This window comes from Heptranchias perlo, chromosome 25 (genome assembly GCF_035084215.1).
Source record: "Heptranchias perlo isolate sHepPer1 chromosome 25, sHepPer1.hap1, whole genome shotgun sequence".
Taxonomy (NCBI): domain Eukaryota; kingdom Metazoa; phylum Chordata; class Chondrichthyes; order Hexanchiformes; family Hexanchidae; genus Heptranchias; species Heptranchias perlo.
This window is the reverse complement of record NC_090349.1, coordinates 42,155,853-42,174,474: the sequence shown is the minus strand read 5'-3', so window position 1 is coordinate 42,174,474 and position 18,622 is coordinate 42,155,853. Positions and strand designations below refer to the sequence as shown.

Sequence of the window (18,622 nt, the reverse complement as noted above, 5' to 3'; positions counted from 1 at the left end):
CCTTGTTGATATAAAGGTCGTAGGTTATTGCACAGTTGCAGTGTGGGACAACGAGCAAAAGAATCATCTGCTGCAAGCTGAGGGCTTGTCAGAGCAGGCACATGCGAGGTAAAGGCTGTCTTGATAAGCCAAGACGTGTTTTGACAGAAATACAACATTAAAAAAATGTATTCTAGTTTTAGTAATCTGAGTGCCTGAAGAAAATAAATGAAGGGATGTCTTTCTGAAGAGACCGTAACCATGTTGAGAATTATCATGCTGGGTTGGAAAAAATAGAAAGCAGAGTCCGTTGCTTATTGTATTTTAGTGACTAGCGATTCCCCCCACAAATCATGTTAGCAGCACAGATGAAGCCAAAGATACTGTTTAAAAATAAACGTTTACAGATCAGTTGTAAAGTTAGAAGAGGTTTATGATTCAGTGCTGTTTCGATCCCCTTGCGTTGGAGATTAGTCATAAGACCCATATTTAAAGGTTACAGACTACATTTATATCAATACAAAAAAAATCAGATGTATTGTTTTTAATGCAGAAAGGAAAACATTTTGCTTAAAAAAAAAATCATTTTTGTGATATTTGGATGAAGGGTCTATTGTAGGTAGCAATTATTTGGAAAGACTGAAAACAGTTTAAAAAAAGCTTTTGTGCGTGGGCGGCCAAAAGCTATACTAGATATTTCATGTTTGGAGGCGGTTTGTGATCTCATGAGATGAACACCAGGGTTCACAGTAATTAATATATTCACAACTGGATTTATTGTGGAAAACGATCATTCAAAACAACTGATTCATGCTACATACCATTCTTCAGGTGCATTATTTCTTAAAAAACATTAACAATCAGATGTGTTCAGGGCTTTTTTTTAAGAGGAGATGAATTTTATAATTTGTCCAAGGGTTTTTCATTCAGAAACAAATCTGTGTGAATGAAGAGGTGAATTTTGATGTGAAATAGCATACATTTTGAGAATGGAAACTATAGGGATCCTAAAATACTTAAACCGTTTCAGTTTACAAGTCTTTCCTTTTGTGTTATTATCCCAGAATTCACCTGTGGAAAATTCTATACTTGAACAGAAGGGTCTCATTAAACACTTTGCCTTATTGCTGTTTAAGTCACTAAAATGCAGACAATCTGATGAGTTGCACTATGTCATGGTGTCAAAGATGCTCGTGACAAAAAAGTGATCAGCATTTCTACGTGTTTGAACAGGCCCATTCGTAACCAAATCACGTTTCTTTTCACTACTGCATTAAATTACGTGCTGAATTGCTTCTGCCCAATGTTCTATTAGAGGAAGGGGCAGGTAAAAGGACCCATCTTATTTTTATTCAATTTCCATGAGAAAAGCTTGTTCTCGGAGTTTACTATTTTGGATGGCAGCTAAATTATTGAAATACTATTACATGAGATTTGGACAAATGAATACCTTAGGGTTACGTGGAGGTTTTTTGTTGAGAAAATCACTGCAAAGGATAGAAAGTTACACGATTATACTCAAACCTAATGATTCCTAAAGAAAAAAAATCTTCTGAAGGAATGAAGCTGTCATGTTGACCTCTTGTCAGTTTATAAAAGCAATATTATGGCAGACGTTTTGTGTTTCTTCATAGATTTTTATTCTTTTCCACAGGTAAAGAAAGGATGGAAGCTATTTTAACAAGACTAAAGCAACTTAGTCCTACCGAACTCAGACAAGAAATTCTTAATGCTGGATTGAAATTTGGACCCATAACTTCGACAACCCGCTGCATTTTTGAGAAGAAGTTAGCCCAGGCTTTGTTGGAGAGCCAGGAAGGAGCAGATAGACCGCCTGAGTTAACCAGCGGTTCAGCCAAACCTGAAGACAACGGTGCTTTGCATAGCCACTCCACGGATGTATCTCACTGCAGCTCTGTGGTGCATTCTGGCGGCCCCAATCCACCTAGTGATGCCAGTGCCAGCAAAGATGGACATTTTGGATATGATGTGGGACTGAACCCTCCAGATGAGGCAGCATTGTCAGACGCCTCAAATGAAAAAGATGTAGATGTTAGTGATTTACAAAACAGTACTGAGCAGACATCAGGAGGATCAACTGCCTCAGCATCACTTTATTATGGGGTTTGTCCAGTCTGGGATGACATATTGACCAAGAATGGTAAGTTTCTAAATATTATAGTTATGCCAAATGTAACCTTACCAGAATTGTTTATTGTGTTAGTGATCATAGTTAAAGTGGGACCTTTTACGGTCATCTTTGAAGTACCATAACATCCTTTTCAAGATCAATAATCGATCTCCTAAAGAATTATTTGCACTCAACTGTGGAGCAGGGTTGAGGGAAGGAACTGGGTGATGTAGTAGGTTACAGCATTTTGCCTTTTCTTCTAGGACCTGGGTTCAAATACAGGTGAAAATAATGGGATAGAAATTTCTGCTGTCTGATAGTTGTAAGAGTCTTAAGTTGCCTAGTAGCACAAAAATTGGCTGTACACTGTCTTTACACTTAAATTTTGGCACTTGTACCAGCAATTTTTTAGTTTTGCTTTTATGTTAATAAGCTCGAAGCATTTATTCTCAAAATGAAATGAGAGATGAAGTGATGCTTGTTACACAGGACCTGCAGAACAGGCAATTTTTGACATGTCAGGGTACAATTTTTCAAGCTTAGGCTTCAGCATCTCAGAACAAAATCAATTCCATTTTCCATTTTGCTGAAATCAAAGACATTTTGTAATCAGAAGTGTAAATTTCGGATGACTGGATGTTAAATCAGTGTAATATCCTATGTATAGTAGTCACATTTGTCCCAACATCTATCTTCCTTTTGCGAGTCTAAAAATGCTGAGCTGTACTTCTGAAATGGCTCCAGAAACAGCAAACCAACCATGGAGGTAGTTCTTACCCCAGGGGTGATTCAGCTGTACACAGTATAAACTAGCAGCTTCACATATCGCCGATTCCTGTCGATCTCTTCTCCTGTCTGCTGGTTCTTCTCTACCATGTCATCACCACCGACTTAGCATGCTATTTATAAATGATTTTTATATTTGCACATGCTCATTGTGTATGTTCACACAAACACGGTATGCCTGTGTGTACATCTACATGTACAGTATATGACAGTTTTTTTTGGTGTTGTAAGCTGGTATAAGGCAAAACAGTACCAGTAGGATAGGGAGGAACTCGCAGTCTAGACCCTTACAAAGCACCTGCAGACATATCTCATTTATTCAGTGAAGCAACAATATAAAGGGGCCGATTCCATTAAAACAGCAGTAGCAATTTCAAATGAAGGCACTGCAGCTTATCACTATAATAATGCTACATTGCAATATTTTGACTCACTTATTCATTGTTTTGTAGATGAGCTGAGGCTGGGGCGGCGATGGGCTTCACACCACTAGTTCAAGCCTTGTTTGATTATATGTTCTACTTGACACTGATATCTTGCATAATGGAGAACAGGGAAGTAAGAAATTCCATTTACCCGCCTTAGTTCCATAACCCTTAATACCCTTGCCTAACAAAAGTCTTATCAATCTCAGTTTTGAAATTTTCAATTGACCCCCAGCCTCAACATCCTTTTGCGGAAGAGAGGTCCAGATTTCCACTACCCTTTGTGTGAAGATGCGCTTTCTGACATCACCCCTGAACAGCCTAGCTCTAATTTTAAGGATATGCCCCCTTGTTCTGGACTCTCCCACTAGAGGAAATAGTTTCTCCCTATCTACCCTATCAAATCCTTTAATCATCTTAAACATCTCAATTAGATCACCCCTTAATCTTCTATATTCAAGGGAATATTTCAACTTACAACCAACAGGGCATTTTAGTCAGAAAAAAACTTGCTGATTGTTTTCATTTTACTTGTGGTCAAAATGGTGAGGTTAGATAGAGCCAAGGAATACTCAGTTCACACCACTGGTTCAAGCCTAGTTTTCTATCGTGTTTGATTATCTGCTGTACTTGACACTGTTCAGCTCTCAGATACCTTGCATAATGAAGAACAGGGAATTGAGAAAGGAAGCAAGAAAAACAGGAGGAAGTAAACTGCACAAAAGAAGCTGTTACAAAAAAAAGGCATAAAGGAAAAAGACCACAGAAAAAGAATGGAGAGAAAAGTTACTGGAGGAAGAAAATATTTCAAAAAAATTTATGTCTCGAGGTGACAGAGATGTTATTCACTAATTGAGATCTGGAGGACAGCTGCAATGTTTAGCTACTAATCTGGCCTGTCCCTTTAAAGTCACTGTTCAAGTACTCCCTGAAGGTAGGTTCTGATATATAGGGCTGAAGGAGGTTGCAAAGACAGGAAGAAGGGTCAAATCCCATGGAGTGTCTATCCAGTGAGATAGGAGACATTTTTAAACAATGTTTCCCTCTATATTGAAAGTATTCCCCATTACAACTTCCTTCCCCTTTTTAATGCAATACAGATGGTTTTGAAATATAATTAGATAGGAATTCTTAGAATTAGCCTCCATTTTCAAAATCAAACCATTAAAGCATTTATTGTTTAGTTCTAATATCGTTCTGTTTTTCCATTTTCATGGTGACCAGGTAATCTTGGCTTGGAAGAGGTGATGAACCTGATCACATAAGGGGTCAGAATTAACAAACATAGTTAAATTAACCTGGTTACTGAAGCACTTTGGGCCAAAGACTGTATGTGCTGAAATTGTTAGCTGTTCCACGCTATAGGAATTGCAATTCTTCCTCAGCTACTTCTGTCAAATACATCTCCCCCCACCCACCCATAGATTTTCACTCCTCACCCCACCTCTTCCAGTGGGGTTAGTCTAGCAGGTTAGTTATGCTGGAGTACGGTTCCAGTAGTAACAGTGGCTGCACTTCTTGTGTGAGTTCTTGTCAGTACGCCATTTGTATGGGAAGGCCATCAAAGGTGAGCCCATTTCAGTTCTATCCAGGAGTCCATACATGAACTGCCAGCTATGATCGATGGATAATGATTAGGAGCAGGAACTGAGGCCAGTATTTCTTTCTCTCCCTCTTTGGTCAGAAACATTGAGACCTATTTCAGTGCCTCGCTGCGACCTTGTCTGAGATTGGTTAAGTCCACACAGATGAGGGATCAAACCTCGGACCCTCATCTTTGTGGTCTGGTACATTTACCCTTGGATATTACAAGTGATTTGGCACAGCGTGACATTGGCAACAAATCCTATTAATTTCAGCTGTGGCTCCATTGTTGCCCAAGTACCACAGTCTTCCTTGAGTTGTCGCAGAGGCAATGGAACTGCAGGTTTCTGAATGGACCGGAGCAGTAATGAATCGTTTGCTGCAACAAGTCACCTGTCTTGTTCATTGAGAAAGGGAAGGAGAGGTCTTCAATAACACAATTTTGAAATTTAATCATCATTCAAAGTAATTATCTTTTGAAGCAGTACAGTAAGTGTCGCACTTTTCAATATAATATTTTCTTGTAGTTTGAAGTGTAATGCAACCTTCAAATTCAGCTTAAAAGTCTTGGTGCGGTTCGAGTGTAGCAGTAGGTAAGAAATGCTGTGCACTAATGAACCTAAAGAAAATAAACGGTAAGTGGCCATTTAGAAAGTCACCTACAAGCGTAACAGTGACTACATGCAAATATTGTGACTTTTAAATTGGACTTTGTCACAGTGTGATTGTATTATAACGTTAAAATGTTTGGTAATCCCAATGGTGGAAAATGATTTTGCAGTCCAATATCCATCATCTTGATGGCAGCAAAGATGGTTTTAGAGACATGGAGCAGTTATTTGTTGTGTTTGGCGTTTGCTGTACGTGAACGTTGGCTTGGCATGTCCCCTTTTGTGATTGCTTTCTATCCTTCCTCACCTTCCCCAAAACAGACAAAGTGCATTTATATTTGGATAAGAAGGAAGCTCTGCAAGCTGTAAAGATGATGAAAGGATCTCGATTTAAAGCTTTCACTAATAGGGAAGATGCTGAAAAGTTTGCCAGAGGTATTTGCGACTACTACCCCTCGCCTAGCAAGTCATCTGCTTGCATATCTCCATTGAAAGCCGGTCTGATGTGTAACAGAGGTAAATTGTTGTCATCTTTTTCTTGACGATTTTGGGAGGTTTGTGCTTTTCGTATGACTCACCACAAATTTGGTTGACTTTCACATTTAAAAAAAAATCTGTTTGTTTATGTGATATTTTTCTAAAAGTAAATATGTTATTTAGGAGAATTATTTCAACTGTTCTAACCTTCATAATAAACAAATTTACAGTGAAACCTGAAGGTGAAATTATGTTTAATAATTTCTTAGATTTTGACACTGGATTAAGTAGACAAATCTTAACAGTTACTGGTAAGTTTTGCACAATGTGACTTACTTTTGTATTTGAATAAATGCTATTTTGAGCACGAGTCTATTTCTCATAAGCTAGTGCAATATTTTATCATAAAACACTATTGCTAGGTGTATATTGTTTATTATAGATCACACAAGTATGACATGAAGGAGTAAAATCAATTAAATCATTTATTTTCTCCATTTATCTCTCCCTTTCTTCTCTCCCCTTCTGAAAAACAAGTCTGCCAAGGTTCCCGTTCACTTTCTAGGGACCTCAGCTGGAAATGTGAGAATGTGAATGTGAGGCGAGGACAGGATTGGGCTAATCTACCCGTGGCTAAGTAAAGAAATCAAGGATAGTATCCGACTAAAAACAAGGACATATAAGGTAGCCAAACATAGTGGGAGGATAGAAGATTGGGAATTCTTCAAAAGACAGCAAAAAGTAACTAAAGGATTGATTAAGAAAGGGAAGTTAGATTATGAAAAGAAATTAGCAAAAAATATAAAAACAGATAGCAAGAGTTTCTATAGTTATATAAAAAGAAAAATGGTGGCTAAGGCAAACATAGGTCCCTTAGAGGATGAGACCGGGAAATTAATGGTGGGAAACATGGAGATGGCAAAAATGCTGAACAAATATTTTGTTTCAGTCTTTACAGTAGAGGACACTAAGAATATCCCAACACTGGACAAACAGGGGACTCTCGGGGGGGAGGAGCTAAATACGATTAAAATCACTCAAGAGATGGTACTCAGTAAAATAATGGGACTCAAGGCGGATAAATCCCCTGGACCTGATGGCTTCCATCCTAGGGTCTTGAGGGAAGTGGCAGTAGGGATTGTGGATGCTTTGGTGATAGTTTTCCAAAATTCCCTGGACTCAGGAGAGGTCCCGGCAGATTGGAAAACTGCTAATGTAACACCGTTATTTAAAAAGGGTAGTAGGCAGAAGGCTGGAAATTATAGGCCAGTTAGCTTAACATCTGTGGTGGGTAAAATTTTGGAGTCTATTATTAAGGAGACAGTAACGGAACATTTAGATAAGCATAATTTAATAGGACAAAGTCAGCATGGCTTTATGAAGGGGAAGTCATGTCTGACAAATTTGCTTGAGTTCTTCGAGGATATAACGTATAGGGTGGATAAAGGGGAACCAGTGGACGTAGTGTATTTAGACTTCCAGAAGGCATTCGACAAGGTGCCACATAAAAGATTATTACTTAAGATAAAAAATCACGGGATTGGGGGTAATATTCTGGCATGGGTGGAGGATTGGTTATCAAACAGGAAGCAGAGAGTTGGGATAAATGGTTCATTTTCGGACTGGCAACCAGTAACCAGTGGTGTTCCACAGGGGTCGGTGCTGGGTCCCCAACTCTTTACAATCTATATTAACGATTTGGAGGAGGGGACCGAGTGCAACATATCAAAATTTGCAGATGATACAAAGATGGGAGGGAAAGTAGAGAGTGAGGAGGACATAAAAAACCTGCAAGGGGATATAGACAGGCTGGGTGAGTGGGCGGAGATTTGGCAGATGCAATATAATATTGGAAAATGTGAGGTTATGCACTTTGGCAGGAAAAATCAGAGAGCAAGTTATTTTCTTAATGGCGAGAGACTGGAAAGTACTGCAGTACAAAGGGATCTGGGGGTCCTAGTGCAAGAAAATCAAAAAGTTGGTATGCAGGTGCAGCAGGTGATCAAGAAAGCCAACGGAATGTTGGCTTTTATTGCTAGGGGGATAGAATATAAAAACAAGGAGGTATTGCTGCAGTTATATAAGGTATTGGTGAGACCGCACCTGGAATACTGCATACAGTTTTGGTCTCCATACTTAAGAAAAGACATACTTGCTCTCGAGGCAGTACAAAGAAGGTTCACTCGGTTAATCCCGGGGATGAGGGGGCGGACATATGAGGAGAGGTTGAGTAGATTGGGACTCTACTCATTGGAGTTCAGAAGAATGAGAGGCGATCTTATTGAAACATATAAGATTGTGAAGGGTCTTGATCGGGTGGATGCAGTAAGGATGTTCCCAAAGATGGGTGAAACTAGAACTAGGGGGCATAATCTTAGAATAAGGGGCTGCTCTTTCAAAACTGAGATAAGGAGAAACTTCTTCACTCAGAGGGTGGTAGGTCTGTGGAATTTGCTGCCCCAGGAAGCTGTGGAAGCTACATCATTAGATAAATTTAAAACAGAAATAGACAGTTTCCTAGAAGTAAAGGGAATTAGGGGTTATGGGGAGCGGGCAGGAAATTGGACATGAAGCTGAGTTCGGATCGGTCAATGCCCTGTGGGTGGCGGAGAGGTCCCAGGGGCTATGTGGCCGGGTCCTGCTCCGACTTCTTGTGTTCTTTAGATTTGTGGTTGGGATCAGATCAGCCATGATCTTATTGAATGGCGGAGCAGGCTCGAGGGGCCGATTGGCCTACTCCTGCTCCAATTTCTTATGTTCTTATGTTCTTATGACCTCTTGGTCAAATATCCTCGCAGCACTCACGGTCCAAATTCTCAAACAAAGAATAACCACTTGGGCACAATACTGGAGGGCCAGCATTCCTCGTGGAACTACACCTTACACCATTTTAGGAGAGGAGTAGTCAGGGAAAATTGGAGGCACAAAATTGTACCTCAGCAATCACATCCTACTTGGCTAACGGATTGTTCCCAGTTTAAGTTTTAATTCATTTTGAATGTCTGCTCTGCTAATGGAAGAACAAAATGTAGATTTGTTCTTGTTTATTTTTGGCCTCTCTTGCAAATCTGAGTATTCCCGTTGATCTCCTTCCTGCACTGTCCTACAGGCTGATCATTGCCTAAAGTTTAGATTGATCAAAAACGTCTTCTCACCGGTGGAAACCACTAAAGTTGATTTTCAAAACCCAAAGATTAAGAACGTCAGGTTATGGAACAAAATCTTTTTTTTTAAGTTGGACTACTATATCATCCATACTTGCCCCGCATTCTTGAGAGTTTTTTTTTGCAATTTCTATCCAAAACTATGGAAATGCACAAATTATCAGTAAAAACTCTGTGATTAGAAGGGAGTGAAATAGACCTGAGACATTTCTGGTGAAATGTTTGTTTCAATTGTGGGGAAAATATTAGTTCTGATACAGGATATGTATAGTTCCCAGCGAGGATATAGAAAAGATTTCAGCATTCATTTACTTGACGTAGAACAAGCTCTCCAAACAGAAAACAATTGCACTCTTTGTTTTGACTTGTAATGCTAGCTTTTTCCATTTTGAGAACTGTAACTTCATCAGTTTTTTTTAAAAATCCCGTACCACTGTAATGAGAGGTGAGTTTTTCATCAGGTTACAGACTGTTTATCTTTGTACTTTGATTATTTTAGAATTGTACTTTTTCCTCCAGTCAAGGTTGTTGAGGTTTTTTGATTATTTGAATTTTCTGTCAGATGGCACGAATTCTCTGGAAGTAGAAAGCACCAACAGGGAGCGAGCCAACAGCTACAAAAGCCCACGCTCTCAGGACTTAACATCCAAGCTCCGGAAGGCTGTTGAAAAAGGAGACAAGATGGCCTTTATTGATCTTGTGTGGAGTAATCCACGTTATCTAATCGGATCTGGAGACAACCCTACAGTTCTACAGGTTTGGGAAATTATACCTCCTTGCAGAGCTAAGTCATAGTCAAGACTAATTCAAAATATTTTGTTGATTGAACTGTAGAGTGTTAAACATTATGAGGCCCTGTCACTGAGTAGTCCAAATACTGCAGGAAATTACCTTCACCTTCTACAAAGAATTTGTGATTTTAAGAGAGTGAGACATTGGGAGGGGCATAAATAAAAGGAACAAGGAAACAATGTTCTGACATTGCATGGCGCCTGGAATTGAGAATGAAAGTTTCTCACTTTGCTGATATTGGTTTTATGGGTGATGTCAACATTTTATGGTTTGTGTGAATTTCATTAGAATCTGGACATAGCTTGGGCTGGCTTGCTTTGACCCTTGTCAATAGTTGCATGCTAATGCTCACTGGTCTGTTACTATTAAGCATGAGAAAACTTTTAACCAAACCAGATAAATATTCTGTACTACAGAAAGTGGAATAGGAGTCTTCTATTTCTGAGGAATTGCTAAATATTTTACATAATCTTAGTTTACTTATCCTTATGTCATGTTTGTGTTGGTAACCAGAGTAACTTCAGGTTCGCTGCAAGTACCAGTTAATCTATGATATAGATTACCAACATTTCCAATTCCTGTTATGCACAAAGGAAGACTGCATGTCAGTGCGGTAACATCACACTTGAGCCCCCTGTTGTCTGGATACATGGGTGGATGTAAAATTTATTTGAGAGCGAGGACAAACACCCATTTGCCACCAAAAGAGGTGAGGTTTTCTTTTTAAGAGGAGGGTAGGTTAAGATGCCAAATTTGCTCAAAGTTGGATCAGTAGGACCGCACTGAACACTTCCTACTGTCTGGTCATTCAGCTTATTGGTGGAATCCTGAAAGGCAGTCACCTACCTAACCTCATGGCTCGGGAATGGAGCACAGCACATGGGGGGATCTGAAGGGGAAACAGCTATAAGATGGAGGATTGGAAAATACATTTCCTAAGGGAAATACATTATTTCTTTTACATAAACTGCAGGAAGGATGTCGGTACAACGCTATGCATGTCGCTGCTAAGGAGAATCAGCCACAGATTTGCCAACTTCTATTGGACACTTTGGAGAACCCTCAATTTATGCTGCTGATGTATCCAGATGATGATGAAGTTATGCTGCAAAAACGCATCAAATATATAGTTGACCTTTATCTCAACACACCTGATAAAGTGGTTGGTATTAAAAAAAATCTTCCCCAATAAATATTGATGTGACTTATGCTGTTTCTCAAAAGCCTATAAACAAGTTAACATACATGTTATGCCTGCGATTAAAGATAAGCATTGATGGTTCTATTAAAAAAAACATGCAAAACAGCTAGCTAATTCGATTTGGCTACACTGGGCAGAGTATAGCCCAAGCTTCATGTTGGATTGTAGTCTGCAGGGTTTGCCTGTTATGTTGTACATTAATGGACCTTTACTTCCAATGAGAATGCTGAAAAAGTTCAACATGCAGCCCTCAAATCTTTTTATTCTTCCACTCTGTTAAGAATCTTACTCCTCAGGATATATTTCCTGATCTCACTATTCTTGTTCCCACAATCTGTACTTTGCATGTCTGTGCATTGAAATGCTTTCTAAATGCCTGAGTTAGTACATCTAGTTGAAGGTCATTCACATTTTTCTTTATTTTCACAAGATGGTGGTGATTGTGCTTGGGAAGAGGGATTAATATTCTTTCAATTTTCTCCTGTCCTGGAGGCACCCATTCTTGCTGGGGTACGGTACCATGGGCACCAGCAGTCACCCAATACCTCACCCAAGTGCCTGTTCCTATGTTCTAGTGGCTGCCAGCAAACAATTTAATTGTACATAGCATCCAAGCATAGTCTGCCCACATACATACATGCCACTGAACTCAATGGCCACCCCTCCACCACCAGCACACTGTGGCTGCACGATCTAATATCTACAGGCACACTAGCAGCTCACCAGGCTTACTTCAACAGCATCTCTCAGCCCCATGACCTCTACCACAGAGATGGAGAAGAGCAGCAATGTCATTGGAACATCATCACCTCCAAGTTACACCTTTCTGACTTGGACACATACTGCCTTTTGTTTTTCATTTCGGGGTCAAAATTTTGGAATTACGTACCTAACACTATCATGGGAGCAGCATCACCACAAGGACTGCAGCAGTTAAAGCAGAAGGCCCACAACCACCTTTTCAGCACAGCTAGGGATGGGCAACAAATGGGGCCTTGCCAGCATTGATTACATCCTGAGAGCAAATGAAAAGAAAAAATTGACACGTTAATGTTTTAAAGGAAAGAAACCTGCATGTATTTTCACACATGCTCTACTAATCGAAAAAACACTACTCCTTTTCCTACCAAAGCACTTAAAAATCCATGACCTTGTTTACTCCGTTAGCTAGAAATGTGGGGTTTTATCAGTGGGAAGTAGATAAATTGGGCTGTCATGTTCAAGTTGTAAGATTTACATTTAGAAAACAATTGATGCAGCAAAGTCCCTCTGAAAATTCTTTACTTTTACTTTCAGGGATTTGACACGCCATTACACTTTGCCTGTAAGTTTGGGCATGCAGAGGTGGTTAATACGTTATGCTCGCATCCCGATATCAGCAAAGTTTCAAAGAACAAGTATGACCATACTCCCATGGAGGTAAGGTTTCAGTATCATTTTTTCCTAAATTATACTAAATTGACATTTCTTTTATTAGCAAAACAAAGATGGTTACTAGTTTTTTTCCTTTAACAGGTTATCTGCGAAAGGAGTAAAATTAAATCTGAGGAGCTAAAGGAAAAGATCCGAGAGTATTTACAAGGTTAGTTGTTCTGTGACTAAGGATTCAACAAAATGGGTGCTGTGCCAGTGCACAATAATAGTTATGTACACCGCCGCACCCTGTGCCCGTGAAGGGCCTTCTGACATTGGATGGCTGTCGATCAGCTATTTGGCTAGTCTGAAGGACTGGCCCATTAAAGTGATTGGAGCTGTTATGGGAGGCTTGCAGGAACATCCATCACTGGAGCAAGAGAGGAGTGTTGGAGATCCAAAAAGGCAATCCTCCACGAGACTCTTTCGGTGATGCTTTCTAACAGGCATCATATATACGTCCGACTAGATTTTCAAACAGAGGTAAGGGGAGTATGTTGAACAGAAAGTACACCCTCTAGATGTTCTTTCCCCTTTAATACAAATTACCATTTGGAAGGTTTTTATAATTTAAATTTTCAACAAGTTTATATGCATTTATATATTTTGTGATGACATTGTATATTTTCATTGCAGGAATGTACATTAGGTATGTTGGCATGACGGTGCCTGTGTTGGGTGCAGTGTGTGTGCTGAAGGGTTCAAGCAATTCATTTGGTATTGGCCTATGGTGATAACCAAGGGGGAGAGAGGAACAAAGGGGGTAATTGTCAACCTCACCACCTGGGTGGTAACCTGGAGGAGTGGCTCTCCCACCCTTTAAAGAACCTGCCTGATTTTGTTCCAATGATTTTACTTCCATAGAGCCCTGCCTAACTAGTGTCCCTATAAGCTGGGTTCACTTTCCTTCTCGGTCTTCAGCCGGTCACTGTTATTGGCTTAATTCACTGTCATCTCTGCATCCGGGTAGTGTTTTAGTGGGGTGTGGAAGGGGTGGGAAAGAAAGGCTCCTTTTGCCGCACTCTAGGAAGGTCCTCGGTCTACTTAGTATTTCCTCACTCTCAGGTGATTGCCAAATGTTGCTCATTCTAATTGGGATATAATCAAGCTGTTTCAGCTAGATGCAAAGTGTGTGGGATGTACCTTCTTGCGGATATCATTGAGAGTTGTGTTCACCTGTCGTGTTTAGGACCAGCAGGCGTGGAAACGTTCAATAGATGGTGCATATTATCCAGTTGTACTGATGTCTCTCCAGAAGGTGGTGCTAATTCTACAGACCCCACCTTGAACAGAACTATTTTGCTTTCGTCTTTGCTTTTCAAGAATAGATCAGACAAATTATATAATCTGCTGCTCAGCTCGAACTATGTGCCAATTTGTAGAGTTGCTTTCTTTGAAAACAGAATGACTTGTTAATGTGATTTATTGCTGCCAAAGGTTGTGATGATCTGAGGGATTTAACATAAAAACTGCAATTTATGTATCTTGCTCTATTCTATTTCCCAATTTCAGCTGCTCTGCTATCATGCTGGCTGCCTTTGACCAGCAGACCTCTTTTATTTTTAAATGTCTTGCTCTGTTTTACAATTTTCAGTTACAGCAAATACAAATTGTCACTGATGCCGATATTCTGTTCCAGATCGATATTATGTGCCATTGCTAAGAGATACTGACAACTCATCCCCACCTGTCATTGGTTCTCCCTGGTCACCTGATCAGTCAGATAACCTGCACTGTACATCTTTACCCAGGCATACTGGGAGTCCTAAGGATCCGGTTATGGCAGTTAGAGCATTTGCAGGACCCATGACTTCATCCAAGGTATCGTTTCACTTTTTAAAATTAAACTTCTAATGTTCAAATAAGATAATCTATGCAAGTAATTGAATAAAATATGTTCATATAATTTAACTATTTTGATGGTACATATATAACATGGCATTATCCTTAGAATTGTGTCTTACAAACATGCACATACTCTCGGGCTTTCATGTCGATCAAAAACTTTTTGAAAGAAATCATTATTGCATCTCCTTGCGAGATCTCCATACAAAATAAACCTTCCTTCTGTGATGCTCAATGACCATTGGCAATTCTTTTCCGGTGTTGCACTGATTGCTGGTCCATTCACCTCCCTGCACCTCCACTAATTTATTATGGCTGGAAGACCAGTTGAAGGAATGGCAGGAAAGGGGATCAAGGGGATATGTATTTGCTTACATTAATTATTTCAGCACTGAATAATTAATCATAGCAACACAAGAACTTTTTCAGATCCCTACATGCTGTGCCACAGAGTGGCAGAATGAGAGTCGGTGTTTGCAGTTTACAATCCAGCAAGCTTGGGATGTCAGGCATATCGCTGTGGTGTGATGCCAGGCACTTCCGAGAAGGAAGGCGGGGAAATCAGAGGGATAGTCAATCTGCACTGCTCTCGTGCACCCCATAGTAACAATTTATAAAGCAGTTTTTGCACAGGCCTGGAAACGGATAGTATCTGGCAGATGGAGAATAAAGAAGGAAAGGGGAGAAAACAAAATATCTTTTTTTAATTCTCTTGACCTTCAAAATGCGCTAACATACAACATCTAAAAATGTTCTGTAAATTTTAATAATGACTCATGAAATTTTGTATTGAAAGCAAATACATATCCCTTTGATCCACTTTCCTGCCATTCCTTCAACTGGTCGTCCAGCAATAATACATTAGCCCTCTTAGTGGGGGTGCAGGGAGGCAGTGAATGGACCAGCAACCAGTACAACACAGGATAAAGAATTACCAGTGGTCACTGAGCATCACAGAAGGAAGGTTTATTTTGTATGGAGATCTCGCAAGGAGATGAATTTTCCAAATAAAATTTAATTTTAAAAAAAAATATCCAAAATAGTCATCAAATGGAGGTGAATTTACTTATAAATATTGAAACGGTTTTAGTTTTCACTAGCTAGCACCACACCGTAATCTTTTGAATGCTTGCTCATTTGTGAGTTATCAGTGGATGTGTACATGACAGAGCGAAATGTTCAGCTCTGGAGCCACTTTTGGCCAGCTGAGTTCATTGGGACAGATCTGCCCTTTGGAAGGCTGTTTCCTGCTCCCTCTAATCTCCCTGAAGAAATTCATCCAATTGTGGACATTTTCGAAGAAGGGACCAAAGTCGCATCAATGATCTCATCAGCCAGGCTCTCAAACCTACAGGCCCACCTAGATATTACACTGATGTGTTTGTTTAAAATAAAAGAAGATTTTAAAATTAGAACAGATACAATTTAATTTGTACTAAAGTCAATTTCTTTTTTTTCTCCTTGTTTCGATGTAGGCAGACGAATTTCGGAAAGTTTGGAAAACTCCTTCCCGAGAGAGAGCAAGTCAATTTAAAAAAGCGGATGCTGAGCGAGGCTATGAGAGAGTTGGAAGGTAAGGGCAACACAACACAGAATCGCAGTAAGAAAAGGTCACAGCATAAAACCAACTGCAAAGGCTAACCTAAAACCACTGTCTGAGTAAGATAAGCTGATAAGATAGTGAAAGTATTTTACTTCCTTCTTTGATTTCCTGTTGGTACTATTACATTTAGAAAAAAAGGTAGGCTTTCTCCATTTTGTTGCTTACTTTAATGTTTGAATAGTAAAACCTCGATATGTGCACATTATAGAGTCATAGAGTTATACAGCACGGATAGAGGCCCTTCGGCCCATCGTGTCCGCGCCGGCCATCAAGCCCAATTGAGTTCATTATTGCCTTTAGACATTGTCGTGTTAATTGATTTGTACAAAAAAATCGATTTGCTGTTTTTAAAAACAGTAAGCTTCACAAAAGGAGGACAGGAAACAACTATCTGGTCATTCAAGCCCACCCCATCCAGACATGGCCTAGACATGTACATCCTAGACTCCCCCCTCCCCTCACCACCCACTCCCCGGCCACTAATCACGTAGTCACTCTCTTAACTGCGGAGGTTTTCAAGTGACATTTAAACTTAAAATGATGACGCTGGCCATTCCCTCACTGGTCTAGTAGGTGAAGCCGTCTACCTAGTATAGTACCCAAGCCTTTTAATTCCCAGTTTATGCCGAGTTACTTGACTTCAGCTGGAGTAGCCACTGAAGTGCTGCATTGATTCTTGGGCTGGGGAGGTAAAAGTTCAGCCGGGGCTCCCTCTCCCTCTCCTGATTGACTCCCTGCTGTAAAGTACACATTTGTGGGCATCACCTGGAACATCATCGGACTGTGACGTGATTCCCTGCACAGTTGAATAGCCCGCTGATACGTCCTGTCTAAGCCACGTGAAGAATGGCCACTGCCGATACCCATGCAACCCAGCCTAGGCAAGAATGGTGTTTTCGGAGGAGAACAGAGGAAGGAAACTGTGGTAGGGAAAGGTCCAGTCTGTTAGCTAGCCCAAAGATCACAGTAGTAGATATAAAATTATACCCTTATGATAAAAATGGAATAGTTCATGGGATTGATAAGCTTAGAGATTGTAGGGTGAATTCGCTGAGTGCAGAATCGCTGCATTTACCCATATATTAAACAGAGAGAGAAAATGTTTTCACTTGTAAATTGGACTTGTACCAAGTCCTGTTCTCCCATCACCCCTGTGCTCGCTGATCTACATTGGCTCCTAGTCCGGCAACATCTTGATTTTAAAATTCTCACCCTTGTTTTCATGGCCTCGCCCCCTCCCTATCTCTGCAACCTCCTCCAGCCCTACAACCCTCCGAGATCTCTGTGCTCCTCCAATTCTTGCCTCTTGTGCATCCCCGATTTTGATTGTTCCACCATTGATGGCCATGCCTTCAGCTGCCTAGACCCTAAGCTCTGGAATTCCCTCCCTAAACCTTTCTACACCTCTCTCCTCCTTTAAGATGCTCCTTGAAACCTACCAAGCTGTCCTAATATCTCCTTATGTGGCTCGGTATCAAATTTTGTTTGATAACGCTTCTGTGAAGCACCTTGGGACTTTTTACTACGTTGAAGGCACTATATAATTGCAAGTTATTGTTGTTGTTGTGGGGGAATCCGAAATGGGAGTCATAAATATAAGATAGTCACTAATAAATCCAACAGGGAATTCAGGAGAAACGTCTTCACCCAAAGAATGGTAAGAATTTGGAACGCGCTACCACAAGGAGTAGTTGAGTTGAAAAACATAGATGCATTTAAAGGAAAGCTAGATAAGCACATGAGGGAGAAAGGAATAGAAGATTATGCTGATAGGGTTAGATGAGGAGGGGTGAGAGGAGGCTCGTGTGGAGCATAAATACAGGCATAGACCAGTTGGGTCGAAAGGCCTGTTTCTGTGCTGTACACTCGATGTAACTCATTAAATAAGACCTGTATAATTTGTGTGTTTATGTATTCCACACTTACAACTTGTATTATTTCAGTTTTATCAAGTGTCCTTTATGTAAATGGTAGTAAAACATTAACACATACTTTTAATTTTTCTATAGCTAAAGTGAAAGATTAACCAAGAAGGCTTTTAAATCTTTCACTGTCTTGTTAAAATGTGTTTTCAATAAGTACATCTATAATGCAATAATAACTTTCATTTCAGGGATTTAGCTCATGAAATGGGGCATCCATGGGCGGAATACTGGGAATTTCTTGGCTGTTTTATTGATCTTGCGGCCCCAGAAGGAATCAGAAAAATAGAAGAATATCTTAACAAAAAAAAATTGAGTAAGAAAACTGAACAGGAAGGAGACATTTATATCTGCAACAAATTCAAAAGTCCTCCACCAAGTGGTAAGTGTAAAACTAACCTAGAATCATAGAAATTACAACACAGGAATAAGTCATTTGGCCCTTTGTCCCTGCGCCAATACCAACTCTTCCAATTGAGCTATATACTCTTAACAGTGTTATCCATTGCATTTGCCACTAGCCACATGGGGCTAATTGAGAATCCAGGTGTGGCTAATTGCATTCAGCCACCGTGGAAACAGCAACAACATTGTGGGGTGAGGGGGGCTGTCATCGTGGTCAGCTTGACCAACGTGAATAACCGCTCCAGGCCAGCAGATGAAAGCAAGTCCAACCTAGAACGAGCAGC

At 40.1% G+C, this 18,622-nt stretch overlaps 1 protein-coding gene across 1 annotated transcript in view; it reads left to right on the top strand.

The window, feature by feature from the left end:
* Nucleotides 1–18,622, top strand: part of ankle2 (ankyrin repeat and LEM domain containing 2) — a 39,423-nt gene that overhangs the window by 8,990 nt on the left and 11,811 nt on the right. The window contains exons 2-10 of the mRNA XM_068006140.1: nucleotides 1,634–2,140; nucleotides 5,838–6,032; nucleotides 9,720–9,913; nucleotides 10,923–11,111; nucleotides 12,447–12,569; nucleotides 12,666–12,732; nucleotides 14,203–14,384; nucleotides 15,884–15,981; nucleotides 18,125–18,315. Coding sequence (XP_067862241.1) covers nucleotides 1,645–2,140; nucleotides 5,838–6,032; nucleotides 9,720–9,913; nucleotides 10,923–11,111; nucleotides 12,447–12,569; nucleotides 12,666–12,732; nucleotides 14,203–14,384; nucleotides 15,884–15,981; nucleotides 18,125–18,315 — 1,735 coding nt within the window. The 5' untranslated portion in view covers nucleotides 1,634–1,644. The remainder of the gene's footprint in view (nucleotides 1–1,633; nucleotides 2,141–5,837; nucleotides 6,033–9,719; nucleotides 9,914–10,922; nucleotides 11,112–12,446; nucleotides 12,570–12,665; nucleotides 12,733–14,202; nucleotides 14,385–15,883; nucleotides 15,982–18,124; nucleotides 18,316–18,622) is intronic.